Here is a 25,027-nt window from a genome sequence, read left to right on the forward strand (position 1 = left end):
TAATATTTTCTGTCTCTTTGTTGACACTATTACTTTGTCACGCATTATTTTCCTGACCTTAGGAAGCATCTTTATGATGGTTGTTTTGAATTCTCTGCCAGGTAAATCACATATCCATTTCATTTGGTTTCTGGAAATTTATGTTGTTCCTTTTTTTGGAACATATTTCCTTGGGTTTTTTTGTTTGTTTTTTTGGTTTTTTTTTTCATTTTCCTTGACTCTGTATTAGTCTTTACATTAGACAAAATAGCCACCTCTCCCAGTTTTCTTGGACTGGCCTTGTGTAGGAGAAGACCTTTACTTATCAGCTCAGCCAGAGATTCTGGGGGTCTTTCACATCTTCTTGTTCATCCAACTTGCTTTCTTTGCTCTTAGCAGCTCCCAGGCATCTGGAATATGCTGGGTCCCATGAGTGCTTTGAGTCAAGCAAGACTGAATCTGGTTCCTTTGGTAGCCCCCAGAAAAGTTGAATCATTGGACACTCTGTTCAACTCCTTTCCTCCCCAAGAAGAAGGTGGGACTTGGAGTTTCTCAACTGTTTGCTCTTTATTGAGTCAGGGGATAAGGCTGTGGTGACTAGTGTGACTAGTGTGGTGACTAGTTACATGCTACATCATTTACCATCTGTGTTCTCACTGGCCCCCCAGGTGGCTAGAGTATGCCAGGTCCCATTTCAATTCTTTCTTTCCCCAGGGAGAAGTTGGGACCTAGGGGGTTTTGTCCACTTACTCTGTGCTAAGCTAGAGTGAGAAACCATGCTGACTCCCAGCCCAAACCTCCATCTCTGTTCTTACTAGCCTGCTGATGGCTAGATTTTTCTGGGTCTTGTCAGTGCTCTGAGATAAGCAAGACAGGGCCAGTCCTGTGGGCAGCCCCAAGAAAAGTTAGGGTATTAGGCTTGCAAACTAACTCTCACTACTGAAGGATAAGCTGGGAATAAGTATTTTTTAGTCTGTTTGCTCTGTGCTGAGCTGGGGGGAGGGAATATGATGACTGCCAATTCAAACCACCATCTCTGTTCTCCCACAGATGGCTAGAGTTTGCCAGGTCCTATCAGCACTCCAAGACTGGAAGACAGAAGCCAGTCATCTGGGCAGTCCCCAGAAAACTTGGGATATTTGACACATGGTCCAATTGTTTTCCTCCCCAGGGAAAAGCTGGGAGCTGGTGGCTTTTTTCATGATCATATAACTCTGCCATGGGTAGGGATTCTGATAAGAAGGTTGGGTCAAATTTCCCTATCTGCCTCAAAATGTGTTGTTTCAAGATCATCCTGGGTACAGGAGCCTCTCTACTAGTTTCTCACAAAGAAAATTTCTCACAAAGAAATTTATTTCTCACAAAGAAAATTTATCTACTGATTGTTGTTAAGTTGCTATGTTCATTGGAGAAAGAGAGTCCAGGGCTTTCTACTCTGCCATCTTGTTCATGTCACTTCTCCTCAAGAGGTCTTCTTAAGTATTCTTTAGTTATAATTCAGATCAACTGCATGTGCTGTGGCAGGCACTTTAATCCACCAAATAGTTATTGCTCATCAATGATATTCCCAACACTGTCATATACCAAGGGAGAAAAGAAAGTGATACATTAGTATACAGATCAGTAGCATTTCTATATACTAATAACAGTCAAGCTGAGAGTCAAATCCAGGACTCACTACCATTTACAATAGCTACAAAGAAAATGAAATACTTTGGATTATACTTAACCAAGGAGGAGAAAGATCTCTATAAGGAGAACTACAAAACACTGATGAAAGAAATCATAAACAACACAAACAACTGGGAAAAGATCCCATGCTCATGGATTGATAGAATCGATATGATTAAAATGTCCATACTGCCCAATGTGATTTATAGATTCAATGTAATTCCCATTAAAGTATCAACATCTTATTTCACAGATCTAGAAAAAATAAGCTTCATTTGGAGTCAAAAGCCCAAATAGCCAAAGCAATCTTAAACAAAAAGAACAAATTTGGAGTTATCACAATATCTGACTTCAAATTATACTACAAGGCTATAGTAACCAAAATAGCATGATACTTGTATAAAAATAGGAACATACACCAATGGCACAGAATAGAGAACCCAGAAATAAAGCCATATAGTTGTGACCAATTGATCCTTGACAAGGCAGACAAAAATATACACTGAGGAAAGGATGCCCTATTCAATAAATGGTGCTGGGAAAATTGGATAGCCATATGGAGAAGAATGAAACAGGACTCCTGTCTCTCACCATATACAAAAATTAATTCAAGATGGATTAAAGACTTAAATGTAAGCCATGAAACCATAAAAATTCTAGAAGAGAACATAGGAAAAACTCTTCTAGACATACACCTAGGCAAAGAATTTATGACTAACCCCAAAGGCAAACACAGCAGCAACAAAAATAAATAAATGGGGCTTCATTAAATTAAAAGGCTTCTGCACAGTAAAGGAAATAACAAAGGTTTGTAAACAGGCAGCCTATAGAATGGGAGAAAATATTTACAAACTATACATCAAAGTACTAATATTCAGAATTCACAAAGAACTTAAATCAGCAAGAAAAAAATAAACCACCACATCAAAAAGTGGGCAAAAAACATGAACAGAATTTTTAAAAAAGAAAATAGACAAATGCCCCATAAATATATGAAAATAGGCTCAACATCACTAATCATCAGGGAAATGCAAATTAAAACCACAATGACATACCTTACCCCTGTCAGAATGGTCATTACTAAAATGTCAAAAAACAACAGATGCTGGTATGGATGAAAAGAAAAAGAAATGCTTTTACAATGTTGGGTGGAACTGTAAATTAGTACAACCCTTATGGAAAACAGTATGGAGATTCTTCAAAGAGCTAAAAGTAGACCTGCCTTTCGATCCAGCAATCCCCCTACTGGGTATGTACCCAAAGGGAAAGAAATCACTTTATCAAAAAGACACCTGCACTCAAATGTTTATTGCAGTACAATTCACAATTGCAAAAATATGGAACCAACCTAAGTGTGCCCATCAATTCATGAGAAAATGTGGTATATACCATGGACTACTACTCAGCCATAAAAAGGAATGAAATAATGTCTTTTGCAGCAACTTGGATGGAACTGGAAACCATTATCCTAAGTGAAGTATCTCAAGAATAGAAAAACGAGCACCATATATTCTCACTAGTAAGTGGGAGCTAAACAGTGGGTACACACGGGCATGAAGAGGTGTTGAGGAAACCAAGAAGGGAGGAAGGTGGTGGGGATGAGGAGTTAAAAACTTACCAGTTGGGTAACACTGTCCTGGTGACAGGCATACTGAAAGCCTTGACTGCAGCATTATATAGTATATCCATGTAACAAAAACATTTGTGCCCCCTTAATATTTTGATAACAAAATACAATGAATAAAAATTTAAAAAGAAACTATTACATTAGACTATAATAGAGAGAATTTTAAAATATATTTTTATGTGATGAACTTTGAGTTTTTCCTTTCTCTGTCACAAAGTTAAAAAAAATAACTGTTCATATCATACTTATAATACTAATTTTCTTCCTAATATAGAGTTTCTACAAATTGATTTAAAAAAAAAGCTAAAGATAGGATAGAATTAGATGGTTCACTGAGAAAATGCAGATACCTCTTAATTTGATGATCCTCATCTTCATTTATTTAAGAGAAACTGACCTTAAAACTATAGTGTCAGACTATTTTCTACCTTTCAGAATGATAAAAAAGAAATTTGTGCAATGTCTATTAAAGTGTAAGGAGTAAATATCGTTATGTATTCCTAGGAGGGGCATACATTAACACAACTTTTGCTGTGTTTTCCAATGTTTTTGACTATGACCCAGAATAAGTTCTTTTGACATTGTAACCCAGTACAATAACACCCGTAGAACCAAAACAGAAGTTTCAGAAAAGAACTCACAGTCTTTTTACATATGATATACTAGTGTTTTCTACTTTTTTCCTTTTTTTTTCTCACGTCTCCCCCCACCTTCTTTCTTTATTTCTTTTGTTTTCTAATGCTCATTGCAAACCACTAAATACATTTCTCTACATAGTTATGGAGGAATCTACCATTTGAAATACAGTGCTCCATTGATTGTGATGTTAACAGCATTTGGGATACTGCTGGTGTTCCACTTTGTATCCTCTTGGCATGTTTGCACTCCAACCATTGCTGCACTATCTAGCTATGCAAAGGTATACTCTGACGGCACTACCCCTAAGCTACATTACACACACACCTTTCTCACTTTCTGTCCTGCAACTTCACTGCTCCTCTACATGGGATATCTGCAACTTGGCAGTTCTAAACCTGTGTAAACCTTGTGGTGAAAAAGAGTTAACACTCCAGGGGACAAGTCTCGACCAATAGGAGATGGGAGCCAGTGGTTAATGTTTCCTTATTCTGTCCCTTGGATGGATAATTCAAAGTACCTCCTTCGCAGCTCTTCAGAGGGTTCCCCATGAGATTTGCCACAGTTGCCTATAGTAGTGAATGTTCTATCAGTAAATCTCAAATTTTAATGTACAGAACACTAAGGGGATCTTGTTTAAATGCAAATTTTGATTTAGTGAGTCAAGGGAGGAGCCAGATATTCTACATTTCTAACACATTCTGCCTGATGCTAAGGCTGTAGATCACACTTTGAGTAGCAAGGAGCTAGAAAATGCACCCTTGGATTGGCTTTCCTTCCTTCCCTTTTTCACTCTCTCAGTGCCTCAGATCCCCTTCGGATCACTTCCCCAAATAAACTAACCACATATATGCCTGTTTCTCGGGCTCAGTTTTTAGGCAGAACCCAAGCTAAGACAAGAAGTATTGACCTACCAATTCTGCCTCTAGGAATGTATCCTATAGATATTTTCACATATGTATGAAATAATGTTACATACAAAGTAATTCATTACAACATTATAATAGCAAAAAATTGGAAACAATGTAAATGTCTTTAAGTAGAAGACTAGTTAAATGACTTATATCTATGTTATGTACTATTACATAGTTATTAAAATAATAAAAAGGCTCTTTATACATTGATTAAGGCAAATATTCAAGATGTATGCTAAGTGTAAAAGGCAAGAGACAAAATAGTATGCATATTAATGCCTTCATCTGAATAAAATATGGGTAAAATTACATATGTATGTTATTTATATATGCAAAAACTAACTCTGGAAAGATGGAGAAAAAAGTATTGGTTATAAAATGAGAGGTTTGGGGCCGGGCGTGGTGGCTCACGCCTGTAATCCTAGCACTCTGGGAGGCCGAGGCGGGCGGATTGCTCAAGGTCAGGAGTTCAAAACCAGCCTGAGCGAGACCCCGTCTCTACCATAAAAATAGAAAGAAATTAATTGGCCAACTAATATATATAATATAAAAATCAGCCGGGCATGGTGGCTCGTGCCTGTAGTCCCAGCTACTCGGGAGGCTGAGGCAGCAGGATCGCTTGAGCCCAGGAGTTTGAGGTTGCTGTGAGCTAGGCTGACGCCACGGCACTCACTCTAGCCTAGGCAAGAAAGCGAGACTCTGTCTCAAAAAAAAAAAAAAAAAAAAAAAAAAAAAAAAAATGAGAGGTTTGGGGATAGGAAGGAGAGAAAGACTTTTCCTAGTAATACCTTTTATACATTTTAAAATTGTGAACTATGTGATTATGTTAATTATTAAACTAAAATTTTATGTGTTTGGTCTAGAAGCATTCCTTTTTTTCTTCTTTGAATTTCTAGGTACTCTAACATTTAATGTTTATTATATATTCAGATCAGTATGGAATAAGATCACATAGCAACTATGTTATTTAATTGCACGTCCATATTTGAGTTTTCCACAGATTCCAAGCTAAATTATGATAACTATATTCCATATCTGTATTTTTAAAAGATATTACTGTCAGAGCACATCACATTATGTATATAGTAAGCACTTTGTAGATACCTGCCAAATTTATTTAAATACCCTACGTTTGGCTCCAATACCAGAGCACTGTCAACAGTAGAGCACATTGGGCTTATCATCTAAACCTTTAATAATTGCACAGTTACTCAGGAAGTCACGGAGGAGGAAAAGATAATGGTAGTAAAATAATAAAAGACTTGAATTAGAGTAAGGTATGATTTTTTTACTGTAATAAAGCAGTGGAAGAATATAATACATTTTAAAGAATTCTTGCTAAATAGGTAAAATTTTTAAAGTTTTGATGTTCAGGGATTCAGCTTACGTTATTCACATATTGACTCTCAGTCTCTAATTATGTTGAGAGGTCAAGAAATATTTGAATGTCTACTATGACCTAGTTTTATACTGGGCCCTGGGGATAAAATGGTGAGCAAAAACAGACATAGTTTTACACTCATTGCACATACAGCCTAGAGAAAGAGACAGGCATTAATTATATAGTTATGTTCATGTTTTATTAATTACAAATAAATTAAGTGCTCTAACAAAAAGGGACAGGTTTTCTGATAGCAGGTATAAAAGGTATGTGATGTAGATGTAGGGATCAGGGAGAACTTAGTGTTTTAGTTGACACCTGAATAAAACAGAAAGTGTGCGAAGTCCGCATCATACAGTCCATGTTGGGTATTTCAGTCTGTCATTTCCAGATTTATTAATTATCTATTGCTGTCTAATAAACCACCCCCAAACTAATTGACATAAAACTGAAATTTATTATTTCTCATAATTCTGTGAGTTGACTGGGTGATTCTTCTGCTCGTCTTGCCTGAGCTCACTCCTGTGACTGCGTTCAGCTCGTGACTAAGCTGGAGCCTGGGCCTCCTGCTCCACATGGTCTTCCATACCAGGCTTCAATCCTGGTGTTCCCAGGATTCCGAGAGGGTACAGACAGAAGCTGCAATGCTTCTTAAGGTCTAGGCCCTGGAACTTGCACACCACCACTGTCAGTTAAAGCAAGTGAAAAGGCCAGTCCAGATTCAAGACATGAGTAAATAGATTCTACCTCTTGATGGATGAAGCTACAGAGAATTTTTGGCTATGTTTTTCAATCTGCTATAGTTATTTATAATAAGTAGTTATTTACTTAGCATTGTATTAAGAACTAGAAATCAAACATGAATAAGATAACAATAGTTTATAGTTGCTATTTTTTTCCATTTCCTTGGAGCATATGGTATTTGTGAATTGGCATTCATTTTCTCCAGAGATAAATATTTGGGAACATTTTTTTTCCTGTGGTATAAAGAGGAATCATCATTAAATATATAAAATATAAAAATAGAGTCTTACCTAATTAGAGAAGAGGAAGAAAATCACTGGAGATTATTAGTAATTATTGGCCTTTCTAAATTTGCAATAAAGAACACATATTTTATAGTCATAAAAGAATTAAGGATGTCAGTGTAGCCATACAACTATGAATGATATCTATAAGCACAAAAATTAAGTAGTGATAATCTCAGAGAATTCAAGTTTTTCTTTGTAGTTATAACTTTGCTCTCAGATTTGTTTTAGCTGGTTTCTTCCTAGCTCAAAGTTTGCTCTTTTGGATAATTGTGAGTAAATAAATAAATATTATATCTAAAACTAATGACAAAGACATTAGCTACCTGGAATTTTTTTTTTTTTTGCAGGAAATATTCCAAGAAAATGAAAGTATTTGTCTTACTTAGAGAGTTATTTTATGAGCAGTAATACTATCTAACTTTTTTCCCAATATTTTTTCAATTCTAAGAATGATAAGAATGCTACTTTTCTTCTGATGGAAAGTGACAGGCTAATCATGAGTTTGCCCAGAGTGAAGTGGACAGAAGCAGCACTGACTATGGCATCTCAGCTCCAAGAAGAATGTATTTCATTTATTGTAGAAAACTTCTCCAAGATTATTCAGAGTGAAAATTTTGCTCTTTTCTTACAGGTACTATGTCTAAAATTATATCCTATATTTAGTTCCATCTTTGTGTTCTGATTTTAATTACATAAGAGTTTTTAAATGCAAGTTGCCATTGATTAAATTAGTATGATTTAAATAAATTACATAGCAGATGGCATGTTTACATAGGATTTAGAGCAGTGATGGACAGGATTTTTGGCTCACAAGATAAGGAAGGCAGGAGGGACAGGTTTGAGCGCCCTGGCAAGGCACAATGTAATTCTGGCCAACTCTAGCCTTCAATCAGCATAGCCACATTTTGGAAGCCAAAGTCATAAAAATGCTATTTTAGTCAGTAATATAATTATGTCCATGTAAAATTCCATCTCTTACTAATTCTAATTAGTCATTGAATAAAGAACTCCTATTGCTTATTTCTAGGTTGTGTTATGAGGGTTATGTTGGCTCTTCAAAACAAAGTATATGTGTTTCTATTGTAGATTTTTTTAACAAAGGAAAGGGAAAAAACGAGTATGATTTCTGGTTGACTTCATACAGCTAGTTATGATTGTTTTGTTATCCAGACTTTCACATTTCTTATACATTTACATGTATTCCTATTAAATATCAATTTCTGTGTTTTGTAGTCACAGGCAATGAGCAGCACAGCTGATCTGTTGGACAAAATTTTGAAAGCAATTGGAGAAAACATTACCACTGAAAATAGTTGCTCTCTTCTTATGGCTCTGGACACATTAGTGAACTCTGACAGTACAAAGGAAATGGTACTGAATATAATAACATTAATTAAAATGATGTAATATTTGAACTTTTTGAAGATTTTAAAAATGTATATGCATTTTAAGGCCAGACATAGTGGTTCAAGCCTATAAGCCTTGTACCTTGGGAGACTGACGCAGGAGGATTGCTTGAAGTCAGAAGTTCAAGACCAGCGTGAGCAAAAGCAAGACCCTGTCTCTACTAAAAATAGAAAAAATTAGCTATATGTGGAGGCATATGCCTATAGTCCCAGCAACTAGGGAGGCTGAGGCAGGAGGATCATTTGAGCCCAGGAGTTTGGGGTTATAGTGAGCTATGATGATAACACTACACTCTAGCCAGGGTGACAGAGCGAGAATCTGTCTCCAAAAATAAAAAAAGTATGTGCATTTCAAATGTTTCATAGATCATTGAAGCTAGGTGATGGATATCTGGGGGTTGATTATGGTTTCTACTTTTGTATATGTTTAGAATTTTTCATAATACAAAATTTTAAAAATTCTATTTACCTCAATATAGAGTTCTTATAAAAGTTTAGAAATTGGCAGTTTGGTTAATTTTAAACAGATTTTGGCACATAGCAATATTATTTGGCACAGCACAACTCTAAGTGTGCCTAATCACTACATTAAATTTTCTGGATATAAAATGTATATTTTAGAATTTTTAATCATCAGTATATTTTATTTTTATAATATTTTTTTCTCTTAAAAATCATATTAAAATTAGATTGGCTGGGGAAAAGCAAAATTAAAATATTACTTATTTTAAGTATAATTAATCAATGGTTATTAAGAAACTATAAATTATTGGCATTTTGTATTTAACAAGAATGATAAAAATTTTTATCATATTTATTACTATTGCATAGAGTATTTGACCTTGTAATGTCATAGTTGATTTGAAAAGGCAGTGGAAGCCTTTATTCATATAAAGGCTATTGGTATTTTAAAATAACATTTGGTTGAAAGGATAAGATTTATCTTCATGTTCATTATAAAATTGTGTAATTAATGAGTAAGGATTCATAAATAACATGTACCCGACGATCTGAAAAATCTAAGTGATGACATCATTGATCTAGCTTAGGAGTAAGTAGATTCGGAAAGGAATAATGACTGGTTGCTATGACAATGTAGCTCTCACCAGCTGCTGATTTGTTGCTTGAACACAGGGTTTTACGTGCAAGATCCAGGCTCTGCGTGATAAGCTGTGGATCTTCCTGGTTCAGTCTTTCTATGCTGTTCGTCACACAGAAAGCTGGAAGCTCATGAGCACAGATGATCAACAGAAAATCCAAGCAGGTATGTTAGCCTTGAGATATATTTATTCTTATATTATGATCTTTGTAACAGTAGATATTTTGGGGGCATTCTGTTAAATGGTAAGATTAATGTTTGTGTGCTTCTGTTCAATAATAGGGTGCTAACTGAAACTAGTGATCGTATGTTTAGGCAGTTTTTATAAATCATGCTGTTTTGCTGTTCTAAGAAAATGAAACTCATTTCCTTTATATATATGTATATGTATATTTCAGTTTTTAGTCTTACTGTATATTACCAGCAATATTCTAGCCAAATTTGCTTAAAATCATTCTTGTGAAGAGATCAGAAAGTATAAGAAAATGTAATCCACATAGAAAGAGTACCAAACATACTTTCTCCTCCTTTTAAAAATATTTTGCCATAAAGCTTTTCCATCTTTTTCATAAGATGCCCTTTCTTGTGGTTTTGCCTAGAATAGATGGCTTTATTTCACAATTGATTGGTTCAGTGATGTGGTGTGTGCTATTGCAGAGTGTCCCTCAGGAGCAGCACAGTGGTCTCTGACATTTAATAGGTATCATTTGAAACATTACCATTAAACAAAAGATGTATATTGCTCAGCGTGTGTTTGTTTCAAAAATATTAAAATAAAAATTTGAGGGTGTATAACTAAAAATGGCTTCATGACTATTTTCTGGTTAAAGCAGTTGCCTTAGAAAAAATACTGGCATATTCAGCAAGCATATTTTAAAAACATTTTAAGTTAAGAGACTGTATTTTATGATACATATATCTTTGTGCTATGACACGGAAGCCATATGTGATAAAATATATTCTTAATAATGCATAAATATGTTAAATTCTTTAGTGGCATAGTTAGAATATGATCTGTTTTGTCTTACATTATAAACATAACATGACAGTGAGGCTAGAGTGATCTGAGAGCGCTTTTCAAAGAAATTCCATTTTTTTAACAAAAACCATCAGAAGAAGGTCTTTAGAAATTGGGAATTTTTTTCTTGTGACTATTTCTGTGCTGATTTCTAGATGACAGTTTATCTTTACTAAAAAATCAATACAATATGAAGAAATATGATAAGATCAGCATTCCTTGAGTAGGTGTCCTTCAACTCTCTTCTGATTGGTAACAAACTTTGTTTTTCTCTATTTTAGAGGATTTGATAGTTAAGTTGGGCTGCAAACAATGTTCTTTAATTCTTCAAAGTGTTAATTATAAATACATGTAAATACACATATATACAAACACATATCTAAATAAAATGTTTATGGCAATCCAACTAATCATCAAGAAGAACTTTTCATTCTATTACATTGTAATATATAATAATAATTTTTTTAAATCTTAAATACATTGAAATATAATGAGTTCCTGACTTATCCATAATTACTGCATTGGGAAACTCAGATAAAAGAATGGTTCTGCATTATCTTTGTTATAACATTTATGTTCTAATTGAGTTACTACTGACCTTCAGGAGAAATTTTTTATTTTAATTTCTTCCTGTATATTATTGTGTAGAGTCATTTGCTTACTGCAAATCAGTCCTTTTAATGTCATTTCTAGGATCCTGCTTTGTCTTATAGCATATATCCTATAGAATAGAGGTCATGGAAGATGCATAGTAAATGTAAACAAATTTAATTTATTTTTTATTAGCTAATTTAATAAAAATCAAATAATTTTTGGAGATTGTATTTTTTCTTCAAAATATATTTTAAAGCCCAATAACCTTCAAAAGAAAGAAGTAGATTAGCTTAACTATATTTATAGCTCTTAGACCATTATTCCTACCTATATATTCTCCTGACGTTATTCAAATTCTTACTTGAAGAGCATAAATAATTTCCAGTAACTCTATGTTATAAAATGAATTTTTATTTCTAAAAAGTATGATACTGATTTGAGGATTGTTTCTTGTTTTATTTTCAATAGACCCTTATTTTTTTTCTCTTCTCTTTCCTCTTTCCTCTTGATATATCTGCAAAACCAGGAAATAATTTTAGTTAATTTCTAGAGTATTTTTACATTTTTTAGCATAAACATTTTCTTACAATTAATATTCTGTAAAATATTATATTTGTCACAATCTGTAATTTTTGGTAATTTGAAAAACTAAATGGAACCAGTTATTTCAAATTTCACAGTTTGAGAAAATTCTGGTTTTTAAAACAAATATATGAATCTTCTCGGTGAGACTGTACATTTCTTATTTATTAATTTTAATACCATAAAATCTTAGGAATCAGAGAATAAGATTGAAAATGAGCCTCTTTAAAAAGAATTCTAAAATATAATAGGGAATTGTTTTTGTGTACTGGATTGGTTTTAGTTTTTTAAAAGTTATTTCCATTGAAATGTGACTATTTTTTGCTAGCATACTATTTTTCCCTTTATTTCTAATAATAATGCTTCCTATAAAAGTAAATTATTGTTTCTTCCTACAGCTGCATTTGACAAAGGTGATGATCGAAGACTTGGCAAAAAGCCTATATTCAGTAGCTCTCAGGTAAACTTTCTAAATCTTATAGGTCTAAATGAAAAAATATATCAAATTATTTAAATTTTATTATTTTATGTTTCATAATAAGTTTTTTAAATCTATCCATTTGTTAATTAAAGCTATTTCTTTATGAAAATAATTTTGTCTTTTTTTAAATCAAGTGAACATTTAATAATTTTTTAAATGATGTGAATTTTTGATATCCAGTTGGCAATGGAAGTGCTACTTGTTTCATTTCCTTGAAAACCTTTTTGGCAACTAACATATAGAAGCTATTTCAGTAGATTAGAGATTGTTTAGAATTCTAGACCTAATTCAATATCTATTTTTCTAATTAACCTACTTCTTACAAAAGAAGGTTGTTCCAGTTTTTCCTACACTAAGATTTTAATTCACATAATACATTTTGGTGTTAAAAAAAGCAATTAATCCTAAAAAGTACAATTTTGTTTGACTTTAAAAGTTACTTGGTGTGTTTGTGTGAGATATCTAAAGTTGTCAAACTCTTAGAAACAAAGGTATAATTATGGTTGTTGGGACCATGGGGAAGGAGATAAGGGGAGTGAATACTTGAAATCTGAAATACATTTTTCTTCCCCTAAATTATTATTAATGATGGTTAGTGTTCCAAGCTAACTTACAGATGCTCACTTAACCAATAATACATTTGAAGTACAAAATTATTCTAACCTACTATGTACATTACAGTGATATTAAGAAGACATACATTGAGAGTTCCAGTTTGGAATGTAAAGGACATATTGCTGTTGGAGAGCAGGATAAGGGACTCCTCTCTTCTTCCTCATTCTCCAGTAGAAAGGAACTAATGCAGCTCCAAGCCACATGCCAAGAGCTCTCCTGGCTTGAGGTTAAGCTCCACATTTTTTTTTTTTTTGAGACAGAGTCTGGCTCTGTTGCCTGGGCTAGAGTGCCGTGGCATCAGCCTAGCTCACAGCAACCTCAAACTCCTGGGCTCAAGTGATCCTTCTGTCTCAGCCTCCCGAGCAGCTGGGACTACAGGCATGCACCACAATGCCTGGCTAATTTTTCTGTTTTTGGTAGAGACAGGGTCTCGCTCTTACACAGGTTGGTCTCAAACTCCTGAGCTCAAACTATATGCCTGCCTCAGCCTCCCAGAGTGCTAGGATTACAGGCATGAGGCACCACGCCCAGCCGACATTTCTTGAGTAAGAAACTGTAGAATACTGGATTTTTTTGGATTAAACCTCCTAGAACTATTTTCTAGCATGTGTTTCACAATATACTAGCTCCATCATGTATTCCACCTAAGAACATCTGAGAACATGTAGCATCAACTAAGTTCGAGAGTTGCTATACACCTCTTAGAGACCAAAGATGCATATTATACCTTAAAAGTGTTGAGAAACACTACAGTAAAGAATACATTTGAATTTTCACCCAAAATTTCTCCCAGTTTTATAACTATGGAAAACCACTTGGTTCCCTCAACCCCTTTTAAACATATTATACAGTTCCACAGAGCATACACTAGGAAATGGTACCTTAGGACATTTTTTTCTATGTACTAGTTCCCTGTTAATCCCTATGTATAAAGCCCCAGGGAATTAGCCTACCTGCTTTCTTTTCCCCTGTTATCAACTAGGCTTTCCCTCATTCCTTGCCTTACAGCAAAATAGAACAAAATCTCTTGTTCTTCCTTATTTTCCTGACTTTGAGGTTGTCTGAGGAGTTTTTTGTGTTAACACCAAGAAGGAAACAGGGTAATAAGTTTCCATCCAAAAGGTAGTAATATGCTGAAATGGATGCTGGACATAAAATCTGAAGAGTTCAAATGTCGACTTCATATTTATCATCTCTGTCATCTGTGAGTCTTAGTTTGCTTATCTATAAAATGGAGTAATAAAACCTAGCAGGATTATTGTGAAAAGTAGGTGAAATAATTTATGTGCAATTATCTGGTATATAGTAAGTACTCAATAAATGTGGAATGAATAAATGTGTTTTCTAAACAGAGAGAGATCATTAGGAGGTGGGAGAAAGTTAATCAGATAAGAGAGAGAAAGGTTTAAGAATGCTAATACTAAAATACTTAAGAATGAAATATGATACCTAGGATTTGCTTCAAAACAAAACTGGTCATGAATTGATAATTTTTAAAGTCAGGTATTAGTTACATGATGATTCATTATACTGTTCTATCTTCTTTTGATTATATTTAAATTTTTCTATAATAAAAAGTTAACCAAAAAGAGAATAGTACTAGAATAGAAATGGTGTCTAAGAGGAATGCTTTAGAGCTGTGGCCCCTAAACCCCAGGCTGCCTCAGACCAGCATTGGTCCATGGCCTGTCAGGAACTGGGCCCACAGCAGCAGGCGAGCAAGTGAGCGAAGTTTCATCTGTATTTAGCCGCTCTCCATTGCTTGCATCGCCACCTGAGCTCTGCCTCCTGTCAGATCACCGGGGGCATTAGATTCTGCATTATGGTGAGTTGTATAATTATTTCATTATATATTATAATGTAATAATATAAATAAAGTGCACAATAAATGTAATGAGCTTGAATCATCCCCAAACCTTCTTCCCACCCCGCGGTTCCCAGTCCATGGAAAAATTGTCTCCCATGAAACCAGTCCCTGGTGCCAGAAAGTTTGGGGACTGCTGCTTTAGAGGGTTACCTTCTTTTTCTTCATTTTTGTTAATGAAATGTGGTGACCATTCCCAGTTGGCCATTTGTATATAAGAAATGTATATAAACTTTGTAGATGTAAGGTAGAGACTGCCTAGAAATGTGTATTTGTTGAATCCTTGTCGTGCTATATTATGTTAATGTGCAATGTCTAAAGGAGTGTATTTACCTCATTCATATACTACACAAATTTCACCCCTAGCATAATACTTCAAAATGCATAGATTAAGGATAGAGTAAATCAAGTAGAATCAGTTTTAAGAGTGGGAAAGAGTTCTAAAAGCAGAAGTCAGCCTGGTTTTAGGTATTAAAAATAGAGAAATATTATTTTGGGGGCTAAGATTTGATCAAGAAGAAAAAATGAGCCTAGTTGAACTTTGTAAATGTTAGATAGACTCCTGGAATGCTGCTGTGAATAGGACCACTCTCCGCTCTGTAGGGATGCATAATCTGAAGCCCAGGGACATTAATAACTTATTAAGTATCCTAGATCAGTTAGAGACAGCGCCAGGACAAGAATCTAGTGATTCCTTTATCACCACACCTTGCTTGTCTCTAAATTTAGCCAAGTTATTTATTTAGTATTTGTCCCTATATACATACTTATGTGCACACAATACATATATATGTCATTTTGTCTTAATTAGAAGCTTTTCATATTTAGAAATAATTAGACCTTAAACTATATATCGATAAATGCCCAGTTTTAACAACACTGATCACTTTTTTTTTTTTTTTTGGAGTACCCAATATGTGACAGGCATGATGCTAAGGGTTTTAGATACAAAAGATGAAGACAGCACTGGCTCTGCCTCATACCTCTGCAGTCTCATACAGCTTTCCAAAGGGAAAAAACCAAGTATTTACATAATTACATAATGAATGACAATATGATCTCGAAATTTTATTCTAAAATTTCTACCTACTTTTAAAATTTTGTTGTTCCCTTCAATGTCAAGGTTGGTTCTAAGCAAAACAGTGAAGTTAGGTGCATTTATCTTCAGTGCCCATTTATATTTAACCCTTTTTACCTTCTTCAACTATTTTGGGTATTCTTTTTCCTTCACTGCCTATAGACAGCTAATACTATCTTGTCCTTCCCAAAACTAAGCTTTTCAAATGTAATATGTTATGTTTCTTAGGAGCTTTTTTTGTTTTAATGAGGACTCCAAAAAGTAAACTATTCTTACCACAGAGGATAAAATATTTAATGATAAAATTTCTGACATTTGAGATATGATTGAAGGAGAATTTTTGGTGAAAATCTTTATAATGTCCCTCAAATTATGCCATATAGATGACTACCTGCTGGGGGCAGTAGTCATGAGCCCAAGTTCTGGTTCCAATCCTTACCAGCATGTGACCTTGGGTAAATCACATGCCTACTTTAATCCCTGATTTCTTGTCTAAGAAATGGAAATAGCCATAGGAGCAATTTCATAGGATTGTTTTGAGGGTTAAGTGAGATGATGTATGAAAAAGATTTAGCACAGAACCTGAGAGTGGGCCCTCAAAAAAATCTTAGATATTGTTATCATTCACTCAACACATCCTGAACCTTTAGGTATTAATCCCTCTATAACTTCATAAATTAAAATAGTATGCCTTTTAAATAAACATTTTATGCTGTGTTTCAGGTTTGATTAAGGTAATATAATCAGAGACATAAGGTTTTGATCAAAATGATCAAAGCTAATTCAAGTTTTGAGTGGCTCTAAATCATAATATGAACTTTGCTATTTTTTTCTTTGAAAGACTGTTTTTTTGAAATATAAAGTAGTATATGTCAAAGACTTCAGTTAAATTACAAAGTATTTCTTTCTTCTTTATAGCAAAGGAGACAAGTTTCTGACTCTGGTGTTATAAAAAACAAATCTTGGAGGGGAAATAACAAGAAAGAGTGTTGGAATTATCTCTCTAATAATCAAAAGATGAAATCCGATGGATTAGGAGCATCTGGACATTCATCAAGTACTAATAGAAATAGTATAAACAAAACTTTGAAGCATGATGCTTTAAAGGAAAAAGATGGCACAAAAATAGCATCTAAGATTACAAAGGAATTAAAAACTGGGGAAAAAAATGTTTCTGGAAAGCCCAAAACTATAATAAAACCCAAAACAGAAAACAGTGATCATGCAAGGTTGGAAAACATGTCACCTAAACAAGTTGTGGAAAGATCAGCAACAGCAGCAGCAACTGGACAGAAAACTTCATTAAATGGAAAAGCAGTGAGAAATCAGGAAGGTCAAATTACAGGTGCCAGACCCAAGGTACTCACTGGAAACTTAAACGTTCAAGCCAAAGCAAAGCCTTTGAAGAAAGTGACAGGGAAAGATTCTCCATGCCCAAGCATCACAGGAGCCTCTAGCATATCTGCAAATTCAAGTATGGAACTGTTGACTTCCACTGAATGTCTAGATGAACCAGAACAAAATGGATCAGTGGAAGAAGAGAAGCTGTCTGTTCATAAACTATCCTTTTGTGATTCTCGAGGACAAACAGTGAAAAACAGTGTAGACAGTGTCAAAACTTCCACTCTAGGTGGGTTCTAGCACTCTGATATTTAGTAGCTTCTGCCAGTTACAGTTCCTAGAAAAAAATAATCCTGTATTTGCTCTTTTATTTAGTTTTAAATACCGAAAAATATTTATTTATCTGCATTTATGCAAATTGAGAAAAAACATAGTCCTTGCCACTTTAACAATTTTGTTTATAGTGTCTGACTAATAAATTTATACATAATTGTTACGTATTTAATGTGTTCTATCTCCTGACTCACTTTTTCTTAATTTATAACAGCAAAATCTCGACCTATTTCAAGAGTTACCAATGGAACTTCCAATAAAAAAAGTATCCATGAACAAGACACTAATATCAGTAACAGGTAGGTCTTCATTTAATGTTTACCTATATGTTAACTTTCTCTGAAAGTTAATTATATACTGACTTCTAGCTAAATATTTTTAAAATACCTTTCCTTCTTTGTTAAAAACTTTAATATATTTTTGCAATGATGTTTTTAAACTGTTTTCTTATTTATTAAAAGAAGTTAGTATATTTATGCAAAATGATGATTAATGCCAAATATTAGAATATCTTGATTTATACTTGTGCCACATGATTATGCATTACTTTATTATACATGCTGTATAGTTTTATAAACTTAAAGACCTATGAACATATGATTCTTCTATTTTCAGAAGAGTTTTAATTTCCTGAGAAAAATTCTATTTCAGGTATGGATCTTTAAAAAGTTTGTTTTGGAATCTCAGTGTAATATTGTATGCAAATAATTTTTCTTAGTGTACTAAAGAAGGTCAGCGGCAAAGGATATAGTGATCCAGTACCACAGGCAATTTTGAAGAAGAGAGGAAATGGCAATGGATGTGCTATAACTCAGCAGAGGACAAAAAGCACCCCATCTAATCTTACTAAAACTCAAGGTAATATTGAAATAGTCCTGGGTATCATGAATATTATTTTCTTGTTTAAATTGGATTAAGCAGAACTCTCATTTGAATGTCAGTATCAAATAAGCAAAATATAGTTTTACTCATTTTATATTTGTTTCACAGTATAAAGGATTTATACTTTTACTTTTTAGACAAGTATTTTGGGGTTTGGGGGTATGGGCTTGGTTTTTATTGTCTTTTGTGAAATAAGTAATTAAGAGTCACTAGTTTATCTATATTTCTGGTCCTCTTATATATTATACCTATGTTTCTTAAAAGTTTTGTTGATGACTATAGGAATTCCATCTGTAAAACCAGCACTAAAGAGCTTTTTAAAAAGTAATGGTACACTCTAGACAGTTGTATTGTAATATGTAGGGAGGAAGAATTTTCCCTCCAGAATCTGTGCTGTGTCCATTGTTTTTCAATGTTCCAAGAAAGAAAAGAGTACTGTTCAGAATGCATGATTTGCTAACAACTAACTTTAAAAATTATTTTGCTTTATTCATTAAGCATTCACAGATATAAGAGCAATTTGTAAAATCCTAAAAACAATGTTGATTTAGATCAAGAATTAATACTGAAAGTGAATTAAACAATAAGGCCAAGAAAATTATTCATATTCTATTAATAACTAAAAATTAAACATTTAAAATATTCTATTTGACAGTTTTGAATGTCCAAAATATCATCTCTAAGATTTTAACCAGTGTAAACAAATGGATTCCCAAATTAATCCCTCTTTCTTTCCAGTCAGCTGTTTTAGTTTCCACTGCAGATCTAAATTGTTAACCCTAATAAGCTACAATAATAATGACCTGGTTAGGAGAAGTAAATTGGATTTATTCATGTTTGAATAAAGAAACTATAGCCATTTCAACAATTCTGTTTTACATTTTATGCTTAGCTTGATTCTCCTTTTCAGCTGTGTAGAACACGGTAATTTTTTTCTCCACATCTTCAAAGGAGAGACCCTTCTTGCTCCTTTTATGTAAGAAAATCAGATTTTTTTCACCCTCATATATTTATGCAAATCAAATTTTGGCATAAGGATTAAGACTCTTTATTTGAGGAAGAGAAATTTTATTTTAATAATTTTCATTAAGACCATGGAACAGTCCTTCCATATTTTTAATAGAAAAATCTTTTCTTTTTAAATTTTATCATGTAACTAATTTCTAAATTTAAGAATTGAAGTAAAAATGAAAAAACAACATAATAATGATCTTTTCCAAGTTAATTTGACAAGTGATGATGAGATTCCTAATCTGTAATTGTCCATTTATTTGATCATAGATATGTGTTCATTGTTTTATTGGTTTTCTTTTTAATAAAGTAATTTAAGAACAAATGTTAAACTTCACTCACAAATTGGAGAGTATATTGTATTTCTGAACTTTCTTTTCTTAGGATCCCTTGGAGACTCATCAAATTCAGTAAAATCTTCAGTATCCTCAAAGCAGTCTGATGAAAATGTGACAAAGTTGGGCCACAGTACAACTATAGATAAACAAACACCTAAGAGAAAAATTGTCAAGCAAGGACACACAACTTTGTCTAAGGTTAATGCAAAAATAGTGGCAGTGCCTAAAAACCTAAATCAGTCAAAGAAAGGTGAAACTTTGAATAATAAAGAATCAAAACAGAAAATGCTTCCTGGACAGGTTATATTGAAAACTCAACCTTCTTCTCAAAGATCTTCAAAAAGTGAAACATCTATTGTCCAAAAAAGTATGCTTCATGATATACGTGCTAATAATAACAAGGACAATATTTCTGAACAGAAACCTCACAAACCTCTAATTAATCTCACATCTGAAATCAGTGATGCAGAAGCATTCCAGTCATCATGTAGACCTGACCCACAAAAGCCATTAAACAATCAAGAAAAAGAGAAGCCGGTGTTAGAATGCCAAAATATTTCAAAGCTGGACAAATCATTACAACATGAACTGGAATCAAAACAGATTTATTTAAATAAAAGTGAAGCAAAATTTCCCAATCACAAACAAACAGATCATTGCAATGCAGCTAACATATATTGTCATTCTGATAGGAATGATCAGGTAGATGCAAAATTTTATAGCACCACTGCCCTAAAATCCATGATTTCAAATCCAAATGAAAACTTGAACTCTAATCCAATTTGTGATTCAACAAATGCAGGGCAAGTCCATTTAGTATCAGATAGGGAGAACCAAGTAGGGAGAAAAGATGTAAACAAAAAATCAAGCATTAAATGTGTAAAAGATGTATCACCTTGTGTTCCTGAAAGGAAAAATGGTACCTTAAATTCTGTTCAAGATGACAAAAAATCTAAAATTCATGTTGAAGAACTGACAATTCTTAGTCAGTTGTCTGATGACTGTGCTATGAATGAGGACAAACATGCTCCAGCAGACTCAGATATTTCCTCCAAATGTTTTTCGGGACAACTATCAGAGAAAAATTCTCCTAAAAATATGGAAACATCAGACTCTCCAGAGAGCCATGGAACTCCAGAAACTCCATTTGTGGGTCACTGGAATTTGAGTACCAGTATTCTACATCAGAGAGAGAGTCCTGAATCTGACACTGGCAGTGCTACCACATCCTCTGATGACATAAAGCCCAGATCTGAAGACTATGATGCTGGAGGGTCTCAGGATGATGATGGATCAAATGACAGAGGTATTTCTAAATGTGGCACCATGCTGTGCCACGATTTTCTTGGAAGAAGTAGCAGTGATACCAGTACTCCTGAAGAGTTAAAAATTTATGATAGTAACTTAAGAATTGAAGTAAAAATGAAAAAACAAAGTAGTAATGATCTTTTCCAGGTTAATTCGACAAGTGATGATGAGATTCCTAGAAAAAGGCCAGAAAATTGGTCTCGGTCTGCCTTAGGCCACCCTAGGGAAAAAGAAAATATTCCACGAGGCAGTGTCCAATTTGCTCAGGAAATAGATCAAATTTCTTCTTCAGCAGATGACACAGAAGATGAAAGGTCTGAGGCTGAAAATGTTGCAGAAAATTTCTCTTTATCTAACCCAGCTCCTCAGCAGTTTCAGGGAATCATTAATTTAGCTTTTGAAGATGCAGCTGAAAATGAAAGTCGTGAGTTTTCTGCAACTAAAAAGTTTAAAAGGTCAGTTTTACTTTCAGTAGATGAATGTGAAGAACTGGGATCTGATGAAGGGGAAGTCCATACTCCCTTTCAGACTTCTAGAGATTCTTTTTCACCTTCCGATGTTTTTGATGGCATTTCTCATGAACATCATGGAAAGGCCTGCTATTCCAGATTCTCACAAGAAAGCAAAGATAGTGTTTTAGAATATAAGCAACAAGATAAAAGTAATAGTGTATGTAAAAATGAAAAAAGCACTGTCTTGAATCTTAGTAGTATTGATTCTTCAAGAAAAGATAAACAGAGTATTTCAACCACAGAAAAAAAGAACACAATAGATGTCCTGTCCAACGGAGGCAGACACCCTCTTCTGGAAGATAAGAAATTAAACAGCAGAAACAATGTGGAGAATGACTTCCAGCAATGCAGCAAACTCTTGGATAGTGATATAAAATCTCAAGAAAGACCATGTCATCTGGAGCTTCATCAAAGAGAACCCAATTCTGACATACCAAAGAACAGCTCTACAAAATCTCTAGACTCCTTTTGGAGTCAAGTTCTGCCTCAGGAAGGTCAAGTGAAAGAGAGCCATTCTACAGCTACTGAAAAAGCTAATATTGCTTTATCTGCAGGTAATGTACAGAAATAGAAACAGTAAATGCATAAGGAAGTGAATTTATATAATTTTAAAGTTGTATGTAGCCCTGAATGTTATATTTAGATAGAATAATTACTTAATGTAACAGATTCAAATTTTAAATGAAAACTTAAATTTCTTAATAATATAAAAATTAGCTAGTTACTCATTCTTTATTGTTCACTTAAAATCCTAGTAAAGAATTAATATCTAGTAAAAACTTTGGTTCTTTATTAGATAGAGCTAACCTAATAAGAGATTTTACTTGAAAGAATAAAGAAAAAAACTTAGTTTGTTGGTATTTAGTTATTTATGTCTAATTTAACTTAAGAATTCTTAACTATTAGAAATTTTATTATAAATTGGATATGATTTATGGACTTGCTATTATATATCTACGAGGGCTGTGCAATAACTATAGTAATATGTAACTAAAAAAGCACTGAATTATTTTAACAGCTAGATTATTACAATTTGTATGCATTTTACAGGGATTAAGACTTTCAAGATCACTATAATTCTATTCTAAAATTTTCAAATAAAAAGATAAATTTCCTAAAAGAGATTATATTTAGATGCAATGATAATATATGAAAAAAGCTCAAGCTTATTTCATATGCTTAGATGATTTCCTGTCTAATTGTTTTGTGTTTTTGTCTTCCTTATTATAGTAATTAGAGTTAATGACCCACATTTAAAATATGCAATAGTGGCTAATTGAGTAGCTATTGTGTATCATAACTAAGAAAAATACTGATCAATAGTTTCTCATTCAGCAAAATCATAAAAATAAGGAGATCTTTAAAAGTTGTACTTTTTAATTTATTTGTCCTTGCTTGCACCCTCCTTTGCATGTGCAATATACAAATAAGCCTTTAGATAAAATGTATTTATTCCCCCTTTTGGAACTGACTTACCTTAAGAGTCACCATAAAATAACTATGTCTTCTTTTTTCTCTTTAAGTTTCTATTGTAGTGAATTAGATATATGTGCACATTCTATGTTTATGTTTAAACAATTTATGTTGTTTTCTGTATCACAAATTTTCAAAGTAAAGTATGGTGAATTATTGTTAGTTACCTATTTGGATTTTGCTGCTAAACATTATCTTTGAATTTTTTAACATAGGAAAAAAATGCCTCAGAAATCTTGTCAATTTTGTATAGGTGTTATTTTTCCCATTCTGTGTTTTTTTCCTTTTTTTTTTTGGACTATCCCTGTTATATTGTATTAATATTGTTCTACAAAACTCTGAGGGGTACCAACATGTGCAATTTTTACATTGTGTAGTATTATGAATTATTTCAGGAGACATAAATGATTGTGACACACTGGCACAAACCTGCATGTATGACCATCGGCCTTCAAAAACCCTCTCTCCAATATATGAGATGGATGTAATAGAAGCATTTGAGCAGAAAATGGAATCAGAAACACACGTTACAGATACGGATTTTGAAGATGATCAACGCTTTGCAAAACAAGATTGGACACTATTAAAGCAACTGCTCTCAGAACAGAATTCAAACTTAGATATTATAAATTCTGTTCCTGAAGACTTAAACTTAGCACAGTACCTAATCAATCAGACACTACTTTTAGCACGGGACAGCTCAAAACCTCAGGGTATAGCACACATTGACACTTTGAATAGATGGAGTGAACTAACATCTCCACTTGATGATTCCTCAGCGAGCATTACCATGGCTAGTTTTTCCTCTGAAGATTGTTCACCTCAAGGGGAATGGACAATTCTGGAACTGGAAACTCAGCATTAAAAGTGTTAACATTTAGGAAAATTTTAAACTATGACACCTCTTTATTTTTTGATGCCTATATTAATATCTAGATGATAATTGCATTAGCCAGAAATAGACTGTCCCTAATATTGAAAGTCTTTCCAATTTAATGAGGTAAAAACAGTTTATTTATTAATATGATATCACATGTAGAAAAAAGTTTTTTCTAAAATCTTTGAGCATGTTTTCTATGATTATTAGAGAAATTAGATGAATTGTAAGGAAACCTTTGCTTCAGTTTTTCCTTCCTAACTGATTATTTGTTCTCTTCTTTATTACTCAACAATTTAAAATGTGAATGCACAAGTAGATCAGTCCCTTTACTTTTTGCTCTGCGAATGATAACATAGTAATTCAATAAAAAACTTACTGTGCTTGCGTCTGTCTATGTAGAGTTAATCTGTGAATAACATTCAAACTCACGTTCAGGTGGTTGAAGCTGAAGTGTTGGAAAAAACCTTCACTTTCCCAACAGTTCACGTCCAGATGCACTAAAGCAAGTGCATCTCAAATTTCAACCACATCATTCTAAAACAGGAAAAATGGAATTTCCTGTATCTATCTTTTCTGAATATATTCAGAGAGAGGCATCTGCCCTTGTTCAACAGCAGTAGGAAAACTGTCTATCTGACTTACCTATGTAGACTCCCATACAGTTAGTTAGTCACTCTACATTTTCCATTTCATGTTAGGGATTTTTTGGAACTGCACCTGCAATAAGCCAGCACTAAATAAATATTAACCTGAAAATGGGTACATGAGGCAATTGAGGAGTTAACTGAGTTTAAATGTCTGTGTGAGTGTGTGTGTGTCTGCATGCACGTACACATGTGTTTGCTTTCTTGGTGTGTCAGTATAGTTCCATATTTCCTCAATCAGATTATCTCTCAGTCTGTAATTCTGGTAGAAAAGCAAAGATAAAAACCTTTTCTACAAAATACCAGGGAGTGAATACTTGGATACCTTT

At 33.6% G+C, this 25,027-nt stretch overlaps 1 protein-coding gene across 1 annotated transcript in view; it reads left to right on the forward strand.

Annotated features, from left to right (window-relative positions):
- BTBD8 (BTB domain containing 8) overlaps positions 1-24,434 on the forward strand; it is a 93,700-nt gene extending 69,266 nt beyond the window's left edge. The window contains exons 10-18 of the mRNA XM_012790898.2: positions 7,688-7,870; positions 8,473-8,610; positions 9,780-9,909; positions 12,337-12,398; positions 16,895-17,606; positions 17,865-17,949; positions 18,369-18,508; positions 19,928-22,255; positions 23,570-24,434. Coding sequence (XP_012646352.2) covers positions 7,688-7,870; positions 8,473-8,610; positions 9,780-9,909; positions 12,337-12,398; positions 16,895-17,606; positions 17,865-17,949; positions 18,369-18,508; positions 19,928-22,255; positions 23,570-24,039 — 4,248 coding nt within the window. The 3' untranslated portion in view covers positions 24,040-24,434. The remainder of the gene's footprint in view (positions 1-7,687; positions 7,871-8,472; positions 8,611-9,779; positions 9,910-12,336; positions 12,399-16,894; positions 17,607-17,864; positions 17,950-18,368; positions 18,509-19,927; positions 22,256-23,569) is intronic.
- The last annotated feature ends 593 nt before the right edge of the window (positions 24,435-25,027 follow it).

This window comes from Microcebus murinus, chromosome 2, assembly GCF_040939455.1.
Source record: "Microcebus murinus isolate Inina chromosome 2, M.murinus_Inina_mat1.0, whole genome shotgun sequence".
Taxonomy (NCBI): domain Eukaryota; kingdom Metazoa; phylum Chordata; class Mammalia; order Primates; family Cheirogaleidae; genus Microcebus; species Microcebus murinus.